General features: G+C 40.5%; 1 protein-coding gene and 1 long non-coding RNA gene across 5 annotated transcripts in view; one reads left to right on the top strand and one right to left on the bottom strand.

Annotated features, from left to right (window-relative positions):
* Positions 1-22,226, bottom strand: part of LOC132378043 (kelch domain-containing protein 8B-like) — a 179,215-nt gene extending 156,989 nt beyond the window's left edge. For 3 of the 4 annotated variants that reach the window (XM_059944691.1, XM_059944688.1, XM_059944689.1), the window contains exon 1: positions 19,759-20,134. In XM_059944691.1, coding sequence (XP_059800674.1) covers positions 19,759-20,134 — 376 coding nt within the window. Of the gene's footprint in view, positions 1-19,758 lie in introns of all 4 variants that reach the window. The other variant, XM_059944687.1, reaches the window with a different exon arrangement.
* On the top strand, positions 15,279-19,888 carry LOC132378045 (uncharacterized). Its single transcript, XR_009506873.1, has 3 exons — positions 15,279-16,304; positions 16,482-16,619; positions 19,771-19,888. It is a non-coding gene; the product is annotated as an uncharacterized LOC132378045 (long non-coding RNA).
* Positions 22,227-24,205: the final 1,979 nt, after the last annotated feature.

Raw genomic sequence — 24,205 nt, 5'->3', positions numbered from 1 at the left:
TACAGTGTTGGGAAGAGTATAGTCATGCACCTTGGTAGAAGAATGAAAGGGTTGACTATTTGCTAAATGAAGAGGAAATACAAAAGAAAACTGAAGTGCAATGGGACTTGGGAATCCTTGTACAGGATTCCCTAAAGGGTAACTTGCAGGTTGAGTCTGTGGTGAGGAAGGCAAATGTGATGTTAGCATTCATTTCCAGAGGACAGGAATGTAACAGCAAGGATGTAATATTGAGACTTTATAAAGCTCTGGTGGGGCCTCACTTGAGTATTGTGAGCAGGTTTGAGCCTCTTAGAAAGGACATGCTGGAACTGGAGAGGGTTCAAAGGAAGTTCATGAAAATGATTCCAGCATTGAATGGCTTGTCATATGAAGAATGTTTAATGGCTCTGGGCCTGTATTCACTAGAATTCAGGAGAATGAGGGGCGACCTCATTGAAGTCTATTGAATGGTGAAAGGCCTTGATAGACTCGATATGGAGAGGATGTTTCCTATGGTGAGAGAGTCTAAGACCAGAGGACACAGCTTCAGAATAGAGGGGTGTCCTCTTAGAATGGAGATGAGGAGGAATTTCCTTAGCCAGGAAGTGGCAAATCAGTGGAATTCTTTGCCACAGGCAGCAGTGGAGACCAGGTTTTTAAGTATAAATGAGGCAGAGGTTGATAGATTCTTGATTGGTCAGGGCATGAAGGATATAGGGAGAAAGCAGGAGATTGGGGCAGAACATTGGATCAGCCATTATGAAATGGCAGAGCAGACTCAATGGGCCAAATGGCCTAATTCTACTCCTGTATCTTATGGTCGTGGTCTAATTCTGGGGCAACTAAACATCTTCCTAGATATTTCTGAGCATCTGGGTTGATTTTTTATTCTTCTTCAGATTTTACACAATAGGTTAGATTAATTTATTTTTGGACACTCTCCCTGGATATCTCTGTCAATGCCCACTGCTCTAGCAATGCTGTCAGTGCCACTATGCCAGTGCTGTTAGATTTAACACTCTGTTCTGACAACGAGCACATTGGACAAATCAATTCAGTAGCAGATGGCTTCATTAAAGCTCTGAGATGAGTAACAGGATCACAAAATAAAAACAGGGCTTTTTGCCATAATGAGGGCATGGAAGAACACCTGACAGCTGCCAAGACCCTTTAATCAAGCCATTTCACTGTGAACTATAAAATATTGAAGACCACAAGGAAGGAGCCTATTTGTGAAAGGGTAAATGTGACTAGTTGGGAGTAATCCTAAGTGAAGATAATTACCACAGCAAGGATATTGATGTTAAGCATTCAGAACGATTCATATCAGTGGCATAGCGGCAGAAGAGTAGCATTTCTCAAAACCACAGACAATAAGATTTCCAGACTGTGCAGGGAAATATTGGTACTGCATTTTTCTATTCTTTCACAAGACATGGGAGACAATGGAAAAGCCAGTGCATATTACCCATGACCAAGTCCCTTTGAATTTGAAGACTGTTAATAATCAACGATAATGCAGAAGATAAAGGCTAGACCATGTAATGTATTCCTGAATATACTCACACACATTAAGTATGTTAAACATTAAGGACATTCACCACCTGGGACACTCAACATTTTAGGAAATGCGTCTTCTCTTCCACCATCCATCAGTATGCTGCAGGAATACTATGTCATTATTCATCTTTTGTGCTATTTATTTATTTATATGGTAACTTATGAAATGTTTTATGCATTGCACTGTACCACTGCCACAGAACAACAAATTTCACCACTTATGTCGATGATAATAAACCTGATTTATACGTATTATGAAGACTCACACTACCAGGCAGGATACATGCAAATGGAATGTCCTGAGTACATCCCAACCAACCCCCAACTTCCAGAACTCATTGGTGGCTCTGCCTGCTACCACATATTTGCAGATGATGTCTGCATATCTTATGCCCAAGTCACTGGATAGCAGAGTGAAACACGTGCAAGTATCATGTTGTTGCAGGAACACAGAGCTATTTAACCTAACAGGATTGCACATATGTTCTGCTCAGAAGGTTGAGATGAGGCACTGAAGGAGCAGTCTGCACAGGTATGCCACTTGACAGGTAATGCACTGCCAGGTTTACCTGAAAATATGTGATGGACATGGGGAGGGAGTCTAGCTTTTCCATTAGCCAAATCTAGTCTATTTCAATATAACACAAGAATCACAGAAAAATATCAGAATCAGGTTTATCATCTCCGATAATAGATTCTAGTGGCAGCAATGCAGTGCAAGACATAAAAATTACTGTATGTTACAACAAGAAATAAAATAAATAATTAGCATAAAAGAGGCATAGCGCGGTAGTGTTCCTGGGATCATGGTGGTGGCGGGGGAGAAGCTGTTCCTGTACTTCCACTACGATGGTAGGAATGAAAAGAGGGCACAGCTCACTGGTTAATGATGGATGTCACTTTCTTGAGGCACTGCCTTTCAAAGATGTCCTCGATGGTGGGATGATGGAGCTCACTGAATCTAGGATATCTTGCAGCCTCTTTCAATCCTGTGCATTGAAGCCTCCATACCAGGAAGTGAAGTATAGGTGCTGGTGTGCCTTCTTCATGATTGCATTGATATATTGAGTCCAAGATAGATCCTCAGAGATATTGAAGAATAGCTGTCGGCTTGCCTGCTTTGCAATTGCATCAATATGTTGAGCACAGGATAGATCTTCAGAAATGTTGATATCCAAGAACTTGAAACTGCTCACCCTTTCCGCTGCAGATCCTTCAGTGGGGACTGGTGTGTGTTCCATCAAGTTTGAGGAGTTTAAGGAGACTTGATATGTCACCAAAGACTCACACAAATGTCTACAGATGTATGATGGAGAGCAGTCTAACTGGTTGCAACACCGTCTGGTATGGAGGGGCCAGTGCACTGGATCAGAAAAAGCTGCAGGAGGTTGTAATCTCGGTGAACTTCATCATGGACACTGGCCTCCCCATCATCAAGAACATCTTCAAAGGGAGGTGCCTCAAGAATACAGCATTCATCATTAATAACCTTCACTATCCAGTTCACAGCTTCTTCTCATTACTACCATCATGGTGCAGGAGCCTGAAGACACACTCAATATTTCAGGGACAGCTTCTTTCCGTCTCTAATAAGATTTTTAAATGGGCAAGGAACCCTTGTACACTACCTCACTAATTTTTCTCTCTTTATGGTCTCTGTTTGGATTACTTATTTAATTAAGTTTGTATACATTTTTTTTATTTTTTATTATTATGCACTGCAATCTACTGCTGCCACAAAACTCAAGTCTTCCGACATATGCTAGTGATATTAAACCTGATTCTGATTCTGATTCAGTTTTAAATAACCACCCAATTATCTTAGGATTACATCCCCAGTTTGAGGTTCTCCCATAAGCAAACATCTCAACATCAACTGCGACATAATTGCGTGAGATTCTGTATGTATTAATAACATCACCTCTCATCCTTCTGATCTCCAAAGAATACAAATCTACTTTGTTAATGCAATCTTCTCACCCCAGGAAGTGTGCTGGCATTATTCTCCATTTACTGGGAAAGTCAAATCTCCATATTAATACTATCAACAAGCTTTCATGTTAGTTTAGTATTTTAAAGCCCCTCTGTGCAAGCTTGACACTAAATTGATTTTATTCCAAATACAACCATACGATTTATTTTTGAGAATCACTGAGTCTTTAAAACACTTGCCTAGTGAAATACAAAGATGTGGCACACTATTGGGGAGGGTAATGCTCATTCCCACTACACTTTCAGCTTTGCAGTTCCCAAATACTTGCAACGTCTGGCCAATGGGCTGAAAAATCACTTGAAATAACTTCCTGACCATGACGATCAATTTCTGCTTCAGCATTTCCATTTGCCTCACTGTCTGCTTCCCCAGCAGTTTCACCACATTCAAGAAAATTGGATGCGACAAGGAAAGAACTAGGCTGATTTTCCTTTTGTAGTTCCCTGGTATTGACTTTATAGTTTCCAGAATTCCTCAGAACAACATGGGCTTCCATCTAATGACATAAACCTATTTGCAGAACGTGCCACACTTGAAAATGACAGGATGTTAGAGCTGTTGTAAGGAATCCTCGACTTCACTTGCCCCATCTTTGAAATGTTCCAACAACCTATGGATTCACTTTCAAGGTCTCTTCATCTCATGCTCTCGATATTTGTTGTTGTTATTATTTATTTTTCTACTTGCACCATTTGTTGTCTTTGCACACTGTTTGAACGCCCAATGGTCTTCCATGGTTCTATCCTGGTTGTTATTCTCTTATGGATTTGTTGAGTATGTCCACAAGAACCTGTGTTTCAGGGTAGTATATGTGTACTTTGATAATAAATTTACATTGACTTTGCTACTGCCATGAACGTTTATTTTCCTAAACAAGACAAACACCATTTATTTAAGTTTATTTAGTTTTATTTGGAGACATAGCGTGGAACAGGCCCTTCCCACCTTTCAAGCTGCACCACCCAGCAACCTTTGATTTAAGGGACAAATTACAATGACCGATTAACCTACAGACCTGTACGTCTTTGGACTGTGGGATCAGAGCTTTAAATTCCTGGGTGTCACTGCCTCGGAGGTCTTATCCTGGACTCATCATATAAATACAATTGCAAAGAAAGCACAACAGTGCTTCTACTTCCTCAGTGTCTGCAGAGATTCAGCATGTCATCGAAAACCCTGGCAAGCTTCTATAGATGTGAGGTGGAAAGTTTACTGACCGGCTGCATTACAGCCTGGTAATGGCATTGAGCAGAAAATCCTACAAAAGGTAGTGGATTCAGCCCAGTACATCACGGGTAAAATCCTCCCGACCATTGAGCACATCTACATGAAACATTGTCGTAGAAAAGCAGCATCTATCATCAAAGATCCTAATTATCCGGGCCGTGCTCTTTTCCCACTGCTGCCGCCGGGTAGGAAGTACGGGTGCCTCAGGACTTGCACCACCAGGTTCAAGAACAGTTACTACCCCTCAACTATCACGCTTTTGAATAAAAGGGGATAACTACATGTTCTATTTCTGGTGTTCCCCCAAATGATGGTCAGATGGTCTCACTATAAGGACTCTTTATCTTGTTATTTCATGCTCTTGTTATGTATTGCTATTCATTTATATTTGCATTTGCACAGCTTGTTGTCCATTGATCCTGTTTATAGTTACTGTTCTATAGATTTACTAAGTATGCTCACAGAAAAAGAATCTCAGGAAATGAATTCCATGCATCCCATCTGGAGGACATACAAGCTCCTTACAGAGGGCACTGAGACTGAACTCCAAACTCTGACACCTCGAGCAATAATAGTGTCGGGCCGACTACTAAGCTACTATGATGCAATGATAGTATGATTATAACACCAAACTAGACATAAGAGATAGCCATAGGACATAAAATGACATGTTGTCATTTCTGCTTCCACCACCAGTCCTGGAAACCCATTCAAGGCACCTACTATGCTCTGTGTGAGAAGGTTGCCCTGCATATCTCCCTTAAAATGACACCCCCCATCCACCCCGCCCCCCCCCCCACCACTGCCAAACCTTAAATGAACTTCTATTGTTTGCCATTTTGACCCTGGGAAAAATATTCTGATTGTCTGATGTATCTATATCTCTCATAATTTTATAAACTTCTATCAGATCTGTCCTTTGTCTCTGATTCTCCAGAGAAAATAATCCAGTTTTATAAGCTCACGCCCTCTAATCAGGCAACATTCCAATGTACATCTTCTGCACCGTTACCAAAGCTTCCCATAATGGAGTTATCAGAAATGCACAACACAGGTAGGTTTTTAAGAGTATTTTCAAGGTGCAAGGAGACAGAGAAATCTAAGAAAATGAATACAGAGTTCATTTTGACAGTTGAAGGGATCAAAATCGAGGATGTTCAAGATGTGGAGAAGGTGGATCTCTCAGAGGACTGATGGTTACAGAGCAGGGTGCAGGGAGACTGAGCAAACGGGGAGAATTTCTCCTTTGTTGATTAATAGTCAGCATGTAGATTGCCATGTGCCAGCAGAATCTGACCCAGAATCAGGTTTAATGTAGCCGGCACATATTGTGAAATTTGTTAACTTAGCGGCAGCAGTACAATGCAATACCTGATAAATGCAGAAAAAAATAAATAAATCAATTATAGTAAGTATATATTTATATGAAAAGTCGGCCCTCCTTATCCGTGGGAGATTTGTTCCGAGACCCCCCACAGATGCTCAAGTCCCTTATTTAACCTGTCTCAGTGCGGTGGTCTTTAGGACCCAGCGGAACCCCAAACTTTATTTAACCTGTCTCAGTGCGGTGGACATTAGGACCCAGCGCAGCTCTGAATCCGCAGTGTTTCTGTTCACGAAAATAATCACGATCATGATTGAAAATAAGGTGGAAGTAATAAAGCGATCGGAAAGAGGTGAAACACCATCGGTCATTGGAAAAGCATTAGGCCACAGTTGGTCAACGATCAGAACAATTTTAATGGAGCATGTGAAAGGCCCTGCCCCGATGAAAGCTACAAATATTACTAAGCAATGCAGTGGTTTAATTATTGAAATATGTATGTTTCTTAAGTGTCTTCTATGCATAGAAAGGTAAAATATGTACTATATACTTAGAGAAACGTTTGACTAACTGACGCTGAATAATACCCAATGTACCTGTTCCGACTTTAAATCCGACTTAAAGACAGACTCAGGAACGGAACTCATTCATAACCAGGGGTCTGCCTGTACTTTTAAGTCATTTCTAGATTACTTATAATACCTAATACAACGTAAATGCGATGTAGATAGTTGTTATACTGTATTGTTTAGGGAATAATGACAAGAAAAAACAAGTTACCTCAAACAGTCTAAATAGTAAAATAAAAAATCGTGCTAAAACAGAAATAATAAAAGTGAGGTAGTGTTCACAGGTTCGATGTCTAATTAGGAATAGGATGGCAGAGGGGAAGAAGCTGTTCCTGAGTCGCTGAGTGTGTGCCTTCAAGTTTCTGTACCTCCTGCCCAATGGTAACAGTGAGAAAAGGGCATGCCCTGAGAGATGGGGTCCTTATTAATACCTTTCTGAGGCACCGTTCCTTGAAGATGTCTTGGATACTACGGAGGCTAGTACCAAATGTCAATGATTTAGATGAGGGCATTAAAAACTATATCAGCAAGTTTGCTGACGATACTAAACTGGGTGGCAGTGTGACATGCGAAGAGGACGTTAGGAGAATACAGGGAGACTTGGATAGGCTGGGTGAGTGGGCAGATACTTGGCAGATGTCATTTAATGTGAATAAATGTGAAGTTATCCACTTTGGAAGCAGGAACAAGAGGGCAGAGTATTGTCTGAATGGTGTAGAGTTAGGTAAGGGAGAAATGCAAAGAGACCTAGGAGTCCTAGTTCATCAGTCAATGAAGGTGAATGAGCAAGTGCAACAGGCAGTGAAGAGGGCAAATGGAATGTTGGCCTTTATTACAAGGGGAATTGAGTACAAGAGCAAGGATGTCCTTTTGCATTTGTACAGGGCCCTGGTGAGACCACACCTGGAATATTGTGTACAGTTTTGGTCTCCAGGTTTAAGGAAGGACATTCTGGCAATTGAGGAAGTGCGGCGTAGATTCACTAGGTTGATTCCTGGGATGGCAGGGCTGTCTTACGCAGAGAGATTGGAGAGATTGGGCTTGTACACACTGGAATTGAGGAGATTGAGAAGGGATCTGATTGAAACGTTTAAGATAATTAAAGGATTTGATAGGATTGAGGCAGGAAATATGTTCCAGATGTCGGGAGAGTCCAGTACCAGAGGGCATGGATTGAGAATAAGAGGTCAGTTATTTAAAACAGAGTTCAGGAAGAACTTCTTCTCCCAGAGAGTTGTGGAGGTGTGGAATGCACTGCCTCGGAAGACGGTGGAGGCCAATTCTCTGGATGCTTTCAAGAAGGAGCTAGATAGATATCTGATGGATAGGGGAATCAAGGGATATGGGGACAAGGCAGGGACTGGGTATTGATAGTGAATGATCAGCCATGATCTCAGAATGGCGGTGCAGACTCGAGGGGCTGAATGGTCTATTTCTGCACCTATTGTCTATTGTCTATTGTCAAAGGTGGAGCGAATTTCACAACTTTCTGTAGCTTCTTTCAATCCTGAGCAGTAGCCCACCTCCACCCCCATTCCAGACAGTGATACAGCTCTGCACAGTACATCTGTAGAAGTTTTCAAGTGTTTTAGGTGAAAAATTAACTGCTGAAACTCCTAATGAAATACAACCACTGTCTTGCCTTCTTTACATCTGCATCGATATGTTGAAATCAGGTTGGATCCTCAGAGATCTTGACACCCAGGACCCTGAAATTGCTCACTCTCTCCACTTCTGATCCCTCTATGAGGGTCCGTTTGTATTCCCTCATCCTACCCTTCCTGAGTCCACAATCAGCTCTTTCGGATTCCTGACTTTGAGTGCAAGGCTGTTGCTGCAGCACCACTTGTTGGCTGGCAGATCTCTCTCCTGTGCAACCTTTTGTTTCCAACTGAGAATCTGTCATCATCAAATCTATAGATGGCATTTGAGCTATATCTAACCACACAGTCATGGGTATAGAGAAAGTAGAGCAGTGGGCTAGGCACACATCCCTGAGGTGCACCAGTGTTGATCGTCAGTGAGAAGGAGATATTATTACCAATCTGCACAGATTGTGGTCTTCTGGTTATGAAATCAAAGATCCAATTGTAAGGGGAGGTACAGAGGCCCAGGTTCTGTAATTTATCAATCAGGACTGTAGGAATAATGGCATTAAACGTTGATCTGTAGTCAACACACGGCTTCCTGACATAGATGTTTCTACTGTCCAGGTGATCTAAGGCCATGTGAAGAGCCATTGAGATTGCATCTGTTGAAAGAAAATTGTGGCATTAGACAAATTGCAGTGGCTCCAGGTCCTTGCTGAGGCAGGAGTTCATTCTAGCCATGACCAACCTCTCAAAGCACAGCCTACGCTTGTTCTGTGGAGGACACACTTCATGGATTAGTCAAGATATGCTTAAGTGTTTCAGCAGCAGATGACCTTGGCAAAGTCAAATGGGCTTATGGATCTGGAAAAAATGAATTAAATGATTGGTCAAATAAGTTGCCTGAAAGTGGGAGGATATTGTGTGGTGTTGTGGAACAAAGGCACTTTGGAATGCAAGTCTATACGTCAGGATATGTCATTAAAAATATGGGATGCTTCCTTTTATAGTCAAGGCATGAAGTATAATTCTATAATACTGCATGCAAGACTATTTACATGAGGAATACATCTAGTTCCAGTTACCACTTTACAACAAAGATGTGAATGCACTGGAGATTCATAAGGAAGTTGGAAGAACTGGCAATGTATAATTTTGAAGAAAGATGGGATAAAATGGGGTTGTTTACTTTAGAATAGAAGACGCTGGTTTAACAGAGTTATATAAATTATGATTAATTTCGAGTAAGTAGAAAAGATCAATTTTATTTGGTGGAGGTGTTAAAGAAGAATATAGTTTTAAAATAATTGGTTGAAGTATTAAAAGATGGATGAGGAAAAGCTTATTTCACTCAATATTTGGAGTTTACAACTCACTGCCTGAAGTGCTATCAACAGAAATAATCACAGTGCTTAACTGTACTTCTGGACCAGCCAACATTTGGGACTTCACCTAAAGCCTGGCTCAGGTCCACATAAACCATGTCTACCAAGTCTCCTTCATCAACTTTCTAGGTTACCTCCTCAAAACAATCTCAGTCAGATTTGTCAAACAGGCTATCCGCTCTACAGAATCACTTTATCTTCTAATTAGTCCCTATTTTTCCAAGTGAGCATAAATTGTCTTTCTTAAATTTTTGTCTAATACTGTAGAGCTCACTGGCCTGTAGTTTCCTGACTTGTTCCTACTGTCCTTTGTGAATAAATGAACAACATTAGCTGTCCTCAGGTCTTCTGGTACCTCACTAGTGGCTAATGAATATCCAAAAATCTCTGTTAGCGCTCTAGCCATCTCATCTTTTGCTTCACATAGCATCCTGACGTTGCTCCCATTGGGCCCTGGAGATTTATACAGCTTAATGAATGTCAATATCTCTAATACTTCCTCATTTTTGACACAGACATGTTCCAGATATCAGCATATTCCTCCCCGCACATTCACCACGTTCAACTCCCTGGTGAACCTCTGCATTTTATCCTCAATTACAATAGCTTAAACATTCCATAGAAAAGAGGAAATGAAGGAAATGATGGGCATTTTGTCTAACACATGGAAGCCTCTAGTTTGTAGTAGACCCACCCAAGAAGGAATTATGCTCTGGACAATTCATAAAGTATGGCAGATAATAGCTATTCATTTGCTTGGTCCAAAAAATTCCACAAAGTGTATGAGAGGAATGAAATCTTTGCATCAGTTAATCAGAATCAATGTCTTTAGTAAAGTCCATGTTGAGATAAATTATAAGTAAACTGCTTTCCTCCTGCCTCTGCTCATCACCTCATGGTTACTGCTGTGAATCACTTCTCAATATTCTCCTTTCCGAGGCAGAAGGTTCCAGATCCCAGTACAGAGGGTCCAACACCAAAATCCAAAATAATGTTTCAATGCAGCACCAACACAGCTCAGCTCCCTCAGAGAAGTGAGGTTTCAGCACAAATACAACTCATCTCCCTCAGAGAAGTGAGGTTTCAGCACAAATACAACTCATCTCCCTCAGAGAAGTGAGGTTTCAGCACAAATACAACTCATCTCCCTCAGTGAAGTGAGGTTTCAGCACAAATACAACTCATCTCCCTCAGAGGAGTGAGGTTTCAGCACAAACACAACTCATCTCCCTCAGAAGAGCGAGGTTTCAGCACAAATACAACTCATCTCCCTCAGAGGAGGAGTTTTCAGTATGAATACAACTCATCTCCCTCAGAGGAGTGAGGTTTCAGCACGAACACAACTCATCTCCCTCAGAGGAGTGAGGTTTCAGCATGAACACAACTCATCTCCCTCAGAGGAGTGAGGTTTCAGCACGAACACAACTCATCTCCCTCAGAGGAGTGAGGTTTCAGCACGAACACAACTCATCTCCCTCAGAGGAGTGAGGTTTCAGCACGAACACAACTCATCTCCCTCAGAGGAGTGAGGTTTCAGCACGAACACAACTCATCTCCCTCAGAGGAGGAGATTTCAGCACAAATACAACTCAGCTCCCTCAGAGGAGTGAGGTTTCAGCACAAACACAACTCATCTCCCTCAGAGGAGTGAGTTTTCAGATACAATATTAACCTGAGCAAATCAATATTAGTGTAACATCAAAGAACAAGGGCCAATATTAATCCTTCAATATTGTTAAATAGCTGATCCTAATCAGATTCCTGCTTATGAGATTCTACAGTATGCAAATAATCCGTTGCGATTCTCACAATACAATAAAATATTTCGGAAGAGTTTTATTGGACACTAAGTTACTCTGGGCAATACAGAAGTGTTGTGATAAATGTAATATAAGTGTGATTTTTTACCTTTCTATCTAATGCAACCAAATACTGATATTCCCCTGGCAAAAGGCAAGTCGAAATGAATACTATTCCCTTCATAAGCTGCTTGTTTTCAATGTTTCAATCCTTGGTCTAAACGTGTCACACAGAATGAGAAACATGCTCATGTCTTGCTTCCCAGTGAATATTAGAATTGCCTGCAGGCCTGAATGATGGTGTGGCATGTGGAACTGATCTAAATCAAACATGATTTAATAAGCTTTCATGGTTTTTACACATTCTGTCTGATGATGTTAGACAACTCTGTCACCATGGTTTTGAAGGAAGTGTGCAACATATGTGCACCAATTTTACAAGATGTACTGTATCTCCCTAGCAGACTGCTACGTTTAAACTCAAAAATTATTAAGATATTTGTTTAAATTAAGAGCTAAAGTAGCACACTTTGGAGCACGAGTAATCCTCCTCTAGTACCTGGGCAATACTGGGCAATTCCTGGCAGAAGTGAAGCTGTGATATACAATACAGTTCATCTACCTGTTGGTGACAATGAGAGCATTTCAAACACAATTATTCTTTATTAGTGGTGGATAATACTACAGAAAGAATTGTGTAATTATTCTGATTCCTCCTCCATTGCCTGATGTTGCCTTCAGGAAAAGACCCCTTAATACCTCACAAGATCTTAAATTAACAGAATTTCTCAGGTGTACATACACCTCTTATCACTCAATGTGCAATCAGAGGTCACCTTTGAATTTTAAGGTACTAATTGCCACAAGTCAGCAAGCATGACACACAAAATGCTGGTGAAACGCAGCAGGCCAGGCAGCATCTGTAGGGAGAAGCATTGTCAACGTTTTGGGCCGAGACCCTTCATCAGGACTAAACATGTATTTGTGTATCCTTCTGAACTTCAGTCAGAATGAAGCGTATGTATTTCATATTGTGCCTGGCCAAGCTCACTTCCTCCTTGTAGAACAGAAGCAATGGAAGAAAATTTATCAACAGTGTGAGGCTGGTCATATCCTGTTTTAGTTTCATTTCAAGTTCATTTATTTATCCATGTACATGCAAACATTCAGTGCAAAGCACAGTTTGTGTTAACAATCAACACAGCCTAAGGGTGGGATGTGTTTGGGGCAGTTCACAAGTGTCTGGTACATTCTGACACCAACAGGGTATGCCCACAATGTTCAGTAGAAATAACAAGCCCCTTTCCTCCTTCCTGCCCATACAACCACGCTCACATTCAGACAGTCCTACAACCCAGGATAGGCTGCCTTCAGGTCACCAATCTCCAGTGGAATATTGGGCACACAAACATTGGGCCTCTGGCACACCCAGGCCCTCAAATTCCAGACCTTTGGGTTTCAAGCTTCAGTAACAAACCCAGGACTCGCTGATGTTGGGACCCCGAATTCCTGGCCTCAAACTTAGCACTCTTGCCGAGTTTGACCCCAAAACCCAGGCCTAGAATTGCGGACTCGCTGATGCACGTATTGTGCCAAGGCGTTCACCGGCCCTCACTCCTCCTGCCCAGATGGACCTCCAATCCTGGAACCCAACAAGCTGGTAGACTCGCTGATCTGGGGGGAAGGTTGCACGTTCACATCACCAGCCTTCAAACATGGAGTGGAATGCGTTATAGTTAATATTATGAGAACCAAAGAAACATAATCATTTTGTATTGATTGTCTATTTCCCAGGTATATTTAAATATTTTGAACTTAAATGTCTAGGTGGCTGAGGAAGGAGAAGGAGCTTGCAATGCTAGGGGCAGAAGATGAAACAACAGAAGGAGTTGCAGGGCCTAGCCACTGGAATTCTCTCCCTCACCGCTCGAAGGTAGTGTCTTCAGCAAGCAGACGGCAGTAGTTGAAGGAATGAGGCACAATATGTGACTTTCTGAGTGTCCCAAGGATGAAGAAAGTCTTGTGAGTAAAGGATTTCCTTTCCTCATTGCAGTCTTCGAGGAACAAGAGATTTTACACATGGGATGTAAAGTATTGTGCTGGTTTTATTGAAAATTCTGTACTTATTTTTGCTCTGCTTTTCCACTGAATATTTGATGAATGTCAGAGGAAATGGAAATTGCAAGGAGGATGTGTATGTCATAAGCCAACAGACACAGGACATGACAAAATTTTACAAATACCAGAATTAAACCACTGAAGGGCAAAAAAAAAATTTCATCCCTGGCATTTACAGATCTATCTGGATAAGAGTACAAATAAAAATGAATAAGTGTTCAACACAAAGCCATCACCAAGAATGCAAAGATTCTGCAGTTGCTGAAAATCCACATATAACACATATAAAAAGCTGAAGGAACTCAGAAGTCAGGCAGCATCTATGGAAAGGCATAAACAATTGAGGTTTCAGAGCAGGATCCTTCATCATAGATGCTGCCTGGCCTGCTGAGTTCCTGCAACCTTTTGTACGTGGCACCATCAGTCAGGAAGGTGTACCAACAGGGAGAAATCCTCAGACGTGCAGCAATTACCTCAGCAACAGAAAGAAACTAATGCCTGCTTCTCAGAGGTGTATGGGTAAGTGTGAGACTAGCCTGAAGATCTGTGGTACAACGTTTGATACATTATCATACCAGGCACTGCAGTTAGTTGAGTGACGGTTCCCTGCAATAGAGGATGTTTTGCTGTTAGCTCTAACATCATTACTTCCCTTAGTGAAGGGCAACATAAAAGAAACTATGAATTACACTGACTACATTTTAAATTTTATGCAACACTAAAAGCAAACAGTATTTGAAATAAAGAATTTTATGTAAGTCAATTGATATTTTTTGAATTAATATGCATGCACCCTGTATGTGTCAGTGGATAAATCACAGCAAACTGAATATGTTCCTGAGATGCAGCATTACAGCAAGAAAAGGAGTGAGTCAGACATCAGGTTAGTCCATCTTTTTCAACGGGTCACCGAAACTCTACATCAATGCATAACGCCCACTACAAACAAACAAAGATGCCTTGCAGTTGTTACAAGCCCTTTTAATGTAATGGGGATACTATTTACAACAAAATAGTGGACATCACACAGCAGGTTGCTTGGTGAATTCTATAATGATTTATTTTTCACATTTACTGAGATTTTATAGGCTGGAGTCTGCACGCAAAAGAGAAGCGTGCTTCTGATTACAGGAGACCTGTTGCTAGGAAAGCAACCTCTGGCAAATATAGCTTTGGACGGGTGGAGTCAGGTGGATATTCAGGTATCATAGATTGCAAACATTTTGATACAGATGATGGCAATGTAATGTTAACTTTTGTGCATGTTCATTTTATTTCTTTATTCAGAGATACAGTGCGGAATAGACCCTTCAAGCTGCACCACACAGAAACAGTGACAACCTCGATTTAACCCTAATCTAATCATCGGTCAATTTAGAATGAGCAGTTAACTTAGCTGGTACGTCTGTGGGAGGAGACCGGAAGGACCACGCTTTCCATGGGACAGATGCACAGAGATTTCTTACAGAGGATGCTGCAACTGAATCCAGAACTCCAACTGTTATAACATCACATTAATGCTATGCTACAGAGGCACCCCAATCTGCTTGCTTGGCATGGTTATAAGCAAGACAGCTAATACACATTTAGTTCTTGATGAAGGTTCACATTTAAATCCTACTTCACACTACTGTTACAATTCTTGACTCTATGATTCTGAAAAATCTGCTGATTGACAGTCCAATTAAACATACCAAGTCAGGACTCGCATTACCTGAAGAACATTTTCAAAACCTGAAGATACATTCGATTACTGCTAATGTTGATCTCTGCCTCTGGTATATCTTCCAATAGCAGAATTACAGTGATTTGGTACAGGAGTGGAACCCAGCATGGTCCTCTGCTTCTAAGCCCGTCCACTTCATGGTTCAATGAGCTTGCATTCAGAAATGCTCTTCCGCACACCACTCTTGTGATGTGTGGTTATTTAAATTACTGTTTCCTGCCTGTCAGCTTGAACCACTGACCTCATTCATTAACAAAACATTTTCACACACAGAAATGCTGCTCACTAGATGTCGGTTTTCTTTCTTGTACCCATTTCCGTAAACCCTAGGGGTTGTTGGCAGGAAAATACAAGAAAACCAGCAGTTTCTAAGATACTCAAACTACCACATCTGATACCAACAATCATTCAAAGGCACTTGGATCACAATTCTTCCCCGTTCTGATGTTTGGTCAGAAATAAAACTGACCCTCTTAACTATGCCAGCATGCCTTTATGCATTGAGTTGCTGCCGCATGATTGGGTGATTAGATATTTATATTAATGAGCAAGTATGCATACAGTTATACCTAATAAAGTGGCCACTGAGTGCTATCAGCACTTCTTAAGGACGAGCTACTTCCAGGCTAAGCCTGAAAGCTGTTGCTTGTCCCTACCTTACTGAAAGCTCCATACGTTCTGCAAAGGAGAAAGTACAAATGAGATGAATGATCCATGATAGACTTGGTGAACTGTTTGATCAGAACTTAAAATTGGAAATGCGCGGGGAAGACTAAGAAATTGCTTTTAATGGACATTGGCAACACTGTGCAATCGACGGAGTAAGATTTCTATTTTCTCTGCAGATCACAATTTCTAGTTAGACCTCAGCCAAGCATCCTGGAATAGTCAAGCATTGCTTTCAGTTTCTGATCTGGGGAAGGCTAATGAGTTCTTTCATCAGTTCATCAGCCTTTTCCATTGGCGTGCAACATCCACTTCTAACCACACTGCTGCTGCGGAAGACATCTTTCTTACACTGCTGCTATTCAGGTCAGCTGGAATATGATCTGTGTCACTGTTAATTATTGCCAAATCAGTGGTAAATTGTGCTGATAGCATCTTTACTGTATGAATAAAGACATGTTTGTATATTATTCCAATACAAATCAAAGACATAAACAGGATTAATTTACACTGTACTTTTCCAAATTTCTTTTTCCCAAACAGCATGACAAAGGAGCAGATTTAGCCATTCAGCCCATCGAGTCTGCTGCATACCAACCAAACCGGAGATAGGTGAATTTCACAGAAGCCTCGTGTGATTGTTGATGAATTGCAGTTTAAGGGTAGATTGGATTTAAGCAGGTAGATTTTAATCCACACTATTTTCATAGCGCGTGGTATACAAAGAGGAGATTGTTGAAATAGTGAAAGCAAAGGTTTGGTCTGGGACACATAGGGACTGGCACTGCAAAGCTATAGCTTGGGGGAAGCAAATGACATTAAATCTAATACTAAAGGATTCAGGTGATTCATCCCTCTCAAAGAATGGTGAAGGTCATATAATAACAGTGCTGTACCCAGATGGTGCAGAAAGAGGTGCTGTGCTTTACTCTATAGGAAAATCTTCAGGTCAAATGGCTTTTACCAAGTCTTGTGCCGATAAGTATTAGACATAATGCTCAACCTGTTGTTCAGCATTGGCTTGAAAGATTAATGTTTGCAAACGTTTATGTAAATAGAAATACTAAATCCATTACTGTCTCAAGCAATTTAAAACCATTAAATAGATAAGAAAGTAATTGTTCAATATTTATACCAACTGATATTTAACAATAAGATAAGTCAATATCATATATTGATAAAATATACCACGTGCAAGAAACAGTAAATTTATAACCATAATAATCAAAAAATATCAGGATAACAAGTTGCTGAAAATATCAAGTTTAAACTTCCACTCTGTGGAATCTTTTCTGGCAACATAAAGAAATCTACTTTTGGTTTCATTCAGTTGGTTCAAATGTTATCTTTTTTTTAATTTGTACTCTTAGCTTTGCTCTTTTATTGGTATATTATGGTATAGATGAAGAAATTATCATGCATGAGATATAGACAAATAATTTAACAATATATCACACCAGAACAATATTAACATTTCAGTCATGATTGGAGCTATATTCCAATACAAAGCATGTCTCCAATATGATATAAAAATCCAGATTTCTCAGCTAACTTTGCCATATCTTACATAGTGCTCTGACTACACAAAGTCCCTATAACCTAATGATTAGATTTAATCAACTTTAGTCCTGCTACCGTTCTCTGATTCAGCCAAAGAACAACATAGACACTGACAAGCCACTGCACCCCAATAAAATGTAATTGTCTTCGTGACCAGACAATTAAACATTTCCAACATTTTTGTATGAATTCTCCTACCAAATCATGTTTAACTATAAGGAATTTAGCAAATGTGTTCTGCTACACATAAAGTGAATAAGCCTTTCTCTATCAGTAAGTAGCCCCCATGGCAATCCGCAGATGCTGTTGGATCACTCCAAGCAGCAGAAACCCATTGAGAAGCAGATTGGGTTAGTTTCACACAGTAGGGCTAACACCCTAATGTAACAGTAGCAACAGAATGACTCCAGTAATAGGGCATGTGCCGTCACTTTTTTGAATCATCAGAGGCCAATACCCAATATAATGAACCCATCAGAACTCATAGTCCAAATTGAGTGAAACACAGAGGACAAATGCCAAATTGTCTAAGCTGGGTTTTTCATCCAACTTGACTAAACACTGTAAATAATTAACACAAGAACAATGGAGAACAACTATAACACATTGATGATGTTTTGTTTCTTCTCTGTAACTAAGAGAAGATTGGAAGGGTAAGATTTGATCTGGAACAGAAAACTGAAGATAGTTCATCTGCTACCTGTTGAATCCCCCATTCCAGTCGCTCTAAAGGAACTAACTTTTGGGATGCCACTGTGCCCCTCCCCATGGTCATATTTCACACCCTGCGTATGTTAACTCTTCCTCAGTCATACACAGTCGATTCCTGCTAATTGGATCATTAGTTAAATGGGGCAGCTGCTCATTTGGGACCACTCTTAAAGAACAAAAACTATCCAAGAACATTCCCAGGATGCCCTTCATTTATCTGGGACACTGTGATGCGCAATTGGGACAGGAGACGATTGCCAAACAGGTTCTAACCAGCATCAGTTGCAAGCATTTGTGTGGCTATTAGATGCTACACCATGCTTAGAGCAAACAGTTTTTAAATAGCACCCAGTTGCATGTGTGTGTGTGTTCCTGACAACTATCAGTGATTTTTGTCACTAATGGCTGTCAAGAAATAAGCAGTAAGCCAATTCAGAACGTTTTGCTCACTGGGATTTCAAGCATTTAGGCTTGGAGATGCCAGAAATGGCCAGGAGTGAAAATAAAATTTTTCTACTACTTCGACAAATTAAGACCTATGAAGAAGTTGAAGGAGTCAACAATTATCTTGAATGTTACAATGAAAATGAAGATTTGGAAGATGTAACCATCAACAGCACTGTATGAAGGCTATCCATTATCTGCAATAGTTAAACTGTCTGCTCTAATTTTGCTCATTCTGGACACTGAATGAATTCCTCTGTCAATAACTATCAGGAACTAATACACAGTTTTATAGTACTGTAGTAGTATCGGTAGTGTTCTAATTTGTTCTGCATTTCAATTAAAGACATCATTTGTCATTCAGTTTGTCTGTTTTATACCTTTTTAACTATTTCCATTAAACTTCAGTTAATTGGGGCAACCGCTTAAATGGGCCAAAACGTAGTGGTTCTGGTGCATCCCAATTAACCAGAATCCACTGTATATAAATGGAGAAGAATGTTTTACATTTATTCTGCCAGACAATAATCTCCTCAGGCTCATGATGTTCCCTTTCTCTATCCTGCTTGTTGCTAAGCAGCAGCATAAAGTCATGTTGTTGAGGAGATTCTTGACTTTGAAATTAGAAGCATGCTGGGATATCAAAGCATGATTCTCTCTTACATAGCTTCAAGATAAAGCAATGAAATGTTTTTGCAACAATGAATTTCATTACTCCTGATTTCTCAGAACTTGACAGAATGAGTTTTCAATGAAGAGTGCATTTTAGCAAGAGACTTCTAAACACAGCATAATATGTAACAAGCAACGTCAGAAGAGAAGGCTCAGGAACCATTTGACAGAAGTTTAAATTGTTTATCGATTTCATGCTGGAATTTGAATATAAAATTTCCATTTAAATATATTATCATGGAATCTGAATAGATAAAAACTATTTAAAACCATGTTCTAATTTATATTATTGCACACTATATAAGATATTCCTTCATTTATTGCTATACAGAATCGATTTTACAATTTTATCTTTAAATTACCTATGAGTTCATGTTCACAAAAACTCTTGAAGAGAAAGCTCAATATGACTGAGAAATATTAATCGGCATACCTTTCTTGACAGCTGTGAGTCCCATTGAAGGTTGTCCCAGTGGTGTCCTTTTCTCCCATTTGCCTTCATCGATGTTAAAGATATCTACTGATCCTAAAGGACACTGGTCTTCATTCATGCCTCCAATAATGAGGACTTGCTTGTTCAAAATAACTGCTGCTGCCCCAGCTCGAGGTGTGGGCATTGAGGGCAGCCCTGTCCACTTCTGACTCACAACATCCAGCATTTCCACTTTGTCCAGAGGTAATCCTGTCTCACTGCAGCCTCCAAGGACAAACAATTGCCTATCCTGATAAATTGGAGTGCAGTACACACGCTTGGTAGGCATTGGTGGAAACAATTCCCAGTACAGAGACTTCACAGCACTCACTTCCATATCAGCAATAATATGTTCTCATTGAATTCCCAAAGAACATCAGATGCCTTTAGTCTTAAATTCCAGAGGATTAAACATGGACTTCATCGATTAAACATTTTTAAAGGGAACAAATTGGACAGATGATTTAGCAATACTGGAATTCAAAGAGGTAAGTACGTATAAAAAAGGTGAGAATGTATTCTATCATTACAGTTATAACCACAGCTTAATACAGGCTACATTCCTCGTGGGTTATTTTGATGGGTAATCCAAGGGCAGAACATGGAAGTAAACAGCTTGAGGAAAGGAGAGCACAGTGAAGGAACCTGCGTCTCAGAACCGGATATCATCCCATTTTCTTCTGGGTTAAACCTTCATAAAAGGAATATAAGTATTCATCAGGATTCGATTCCTATTTCAGAGAAAACAAAAGATATCTTTAGATAATCTATAATCTTCTTATCAATTTTTGAGAACAAACACATATAATTCCTGTATAGTTTGCACTCATCAGGAACTTGGATGTAGAGTCTAAATCTACTTTTATTTATAATTAAGCACCTAATTTTTACCAATCCAAAATAAAAACAGAAAATGCTGGAAGTATTCAGCAGATTAGGCAGCATGTACGGGGACAGAAACACAGCTAACACAGATGCAGGCCGATCTGTCTTTCCAGTATTTAATGGTCTTATTGTAACTTCCAACATCTGCAGTTTTTGTTTTTTATTTCCACTAATCCAAACTGGGTGAACATTAGATGATATTAGCATATGAGCGCATAATTCAGTACGAGATACTTAACCATATGGTGCCGAATTAATTCTGAATCTAGGGGAATGTAGAAGAGGTCAAAATTGATTGAGAAACTCAAGGAGTGGGGCAGTTCCACTAACTCATTCAGCAGCTTCTTTTTAGGAGGGATTTTTTGACAGCACCCCCCAAGCCAAGCAAACTTTACCACTAAGAAAGCCAAGACTGGAGGATTATGGGAATGCCAGAGCCTGAACATTTCTGCCCAAGTCACATATCAGAATCTGGTTACTATCACTGACAAATGTCATGAAATCTGTTGTTTTATAGCAGCAGTACAGTACAAAACATAAGAAGTTACTATCAGTTACAATAAGAATATATCAAAAATAAATAAATAGTGCAAAAAGAGAGCAAAATAGTGAGGTAGTGTTCAGGGATTCAGGGCCTGTTCAGAAACCTGATGGCAGAGGAGAAGATGATATTCCTAAAACATTGAGTGTGGGTCCTCAGGCTCCTGTATGCCGCTCTGATGGCAGTAATCACCCAGATTTAGAAATACGCTAGATCTTTATCCTCTACCTACCACCACAAAGAGAGCACTTGTAACAGGAGGAATGCAACAGTTTAATACCCAATGAACTGGGAAAATGGTGACAAGACCCATATCCAGTCAGGATGGTGCCAGCGTACAATGCTTTCAGAGTCAACATCTTCAAGATAGACCACAAAGCTATTTATTTTGCTCCATTTAGGTCTGTTATGTCTGTTTTTTTGTCTTGAATGTGTATCTGGGACTGCTGAAGCCTGTGATTTATAGTTTGGAGATTGTTTGGGTGATCCAGTGTTTTGCTGTCTCTGAGAGCTTCCCAAGAGACAGCAAACCTCGAGGCGATAAGTGCAGAGGACTCAACCGGTGTTCACGGAGGTGAATGCGGAAGTTGAGCAGCAGCTGCCTACCTTTTGACAGCTGGTGTGATCCCTGCTGCCGGAGAGGTTTTCCTCCTTCCGGATACGGATATCGATTTGATCTGTGGACCTTTTTCCAGTCTTATAGTTTTTTATATCCTGTTTGCTGCCCATTCTTCCTTGCTTTTTTGTATGTGAGAGGGGGATTTGGAGGGTCGACGTTCAGGGAAAGGGAGACTTGGAGGCTGGTGTTCTTTTTGCGTTTTGTGTGGGGGAAGGGGGTTTGAGGGTCAATGTTCCGGTCATGTTTTTTGTGCAGGGAGAGGGGTATTTGGGGGCCAATGTTCATGTTGTGTTTCATGTGGGGGGAGGTTTGTGGGGAGGCAGTTGATGATCATATTGACATTCCTTTTTTTCTTGGTTTTGTAGCTATCTGGAGAAGAAGAATCTCAGAGTAGTATACTTGGATAATAAATGAACTTTTGATTGATCCCAGAAAGAAAAAAGTATAATGATGGGCCACATCCTGCAGAGCAGCGAATATAATGAACTGAACAACTCTTGGGAGTCTCCCAAACTTCTGAACTGACTACCTTCACCTCTCTCCGTCCCTGTCTGCTCAGAGAGGACATGCAGGACATGACATTCCCTGCACTCCGCTTTCTTCAAAGTTGAGAGGAAAACTAAGTGAGCCATGATGGAATGGTGAAGAAGACTCGATGGACCAAGTGACCTAATGCTGACCTTATGATTTATGGTCTCATGGTCTAAATTTATAAAATTATGTAATTCATAAATCAATTGACTAGGTGGATACAGAACTGATTAGTTTCCTGAACAGCCCAAAGTTCAAAGTAACTGTATTATCTAAGTACATGGTTGTCACCACATCCTACCCTGAGATCCTGTTTCTTGCAGGCATTCACAACAGATACAAAGAAACACACTAGAATCAATGAAAAACTGCAAGAAACATAGACGGACAAAAAATCCAACGTGTTAAAGACAACAAGCCATGCAAATACAAAAAGAACAAATAATAATAAAAATAAATAATAATCGTTCAGAACTTGAATTAGTCCTTGAAAGTGAGTCCTTAGGTTATGGAATTGATTCAGAGTTAAGGTGAGTGAAGTTATCCATGCTGGTTCAGGAGCCTGATGAGGGGTTATAACTGTTCCTGAAGCTGGAGTGGGTCCTGAGACTCCTGTACCTCCTTCATGAGCATAGCAGCAAGACAAGAGCATGGTCTGAGTGGTGGGAGTCCTTGATGATGGATGTTGCTTTCCTGCGACAGCATTCCTTTTACATGTACTCAGTGGTGGGGATGTTGGTGGTTTTGGAGGTGCTATCAAAAAAATGCCCTGCAAACAAGAAGCTAATGGATGAATTGTTGCCTCCAAGAATACTTACTCTAGGACTCACCAATCTTCCCTGAGATTATATGAAACATAGTATTTTTTCAAAGCCCCTGCACTCCTCTAACTCTGGCCGTCTATCATTTATGTTGCTTGAGCATTTGCAATCAGTCATAATTTGCAAGCCCTTTATCACTAAAGATCCCCAGCTTTATCATCTGTATCATCTTAAGATGTCCTGAAAAATCTTTAAGAAGACATTCTGTAAAAACTTGAAATAAAAACGGAATGTGCTGACAATGCTCAACATAGCAGGCAGCAGTTGTGGAGACAGAAACAGGTTGAATCTTTCATGTCTATGAGTGTCAAAAAAAGAGTTTGAGCTGTAGGTAGTGATGAGGATGATGGGAAGAACAAAAGGAGAGAGTTTGTGGTTGGGTAAAAGACTGAAGACACGAGGGAAGATGATAAAAGGCATGAAAGGGACGATGCTGTCCAATTAAAGGTAGAGAAGGTTGGTGTCATGGGAATATGGAATGATTTATTTGAACTGTTGAACATGACAGTGAATCCAGAAAATTGTAAAATGAGTAGTCAACAGGTGAGGTCTTTCCTGTCCCTCAGCTTTTATTGGAATGGTATGGAAAGCTGAACTGAGGTGTCAGAATAGAAAGAATTAAAGTGAAAGTCACCAGACCCTGATATTTGTGTCTGTGGACTGACAGAGATGTCCCACAAAGCACATACCCACTCTGCATTAGCATTTTTAATGAAGAAGCAGCAGATTGTGAGCAGCACTAAATGGAAACAAATAATTGCAACAGATAAGAGAATGTCTACCTGATCTGATATCTGGTAGCAGTATGGTACAGCAGACTCACAGCTTCAGTAACTCAAGTTGGATCCTGCAGTCTGCATGGACTCTAGACATTCCCCTGCGACCACATGGCCTTGTACCAGGTGTCCCTCTTTCCTTCCACCTCCCAAGAATCATGCTACTGTAATTATCCAAGAAGAGCACGGAATGAGTAGGCATGGACTCGATAGGCTGAACCCCATCCTTCTAGGT

This window comes from Hypanus sabinus, chromosome 19 (genome assembly GCF_030144855.1).
Source record: "Hypanus sabinus isolate sHypSab1 chromosome 19, sHypSab1.hap1, whole genome shotgun sequence".
Classification (NCBI taxonomy): domain Eukaryota; kingdom Metazoa; phylum Chordata; class Chondrichthyes; order Myliobatiformes; family Dasyatidae; genus Hypanus; species Hypanus sabinus.
Note: the sequence above shows the minus strand (reverse complement) of the source record. Positions and strands in the feature narration are given on the sequence as shown.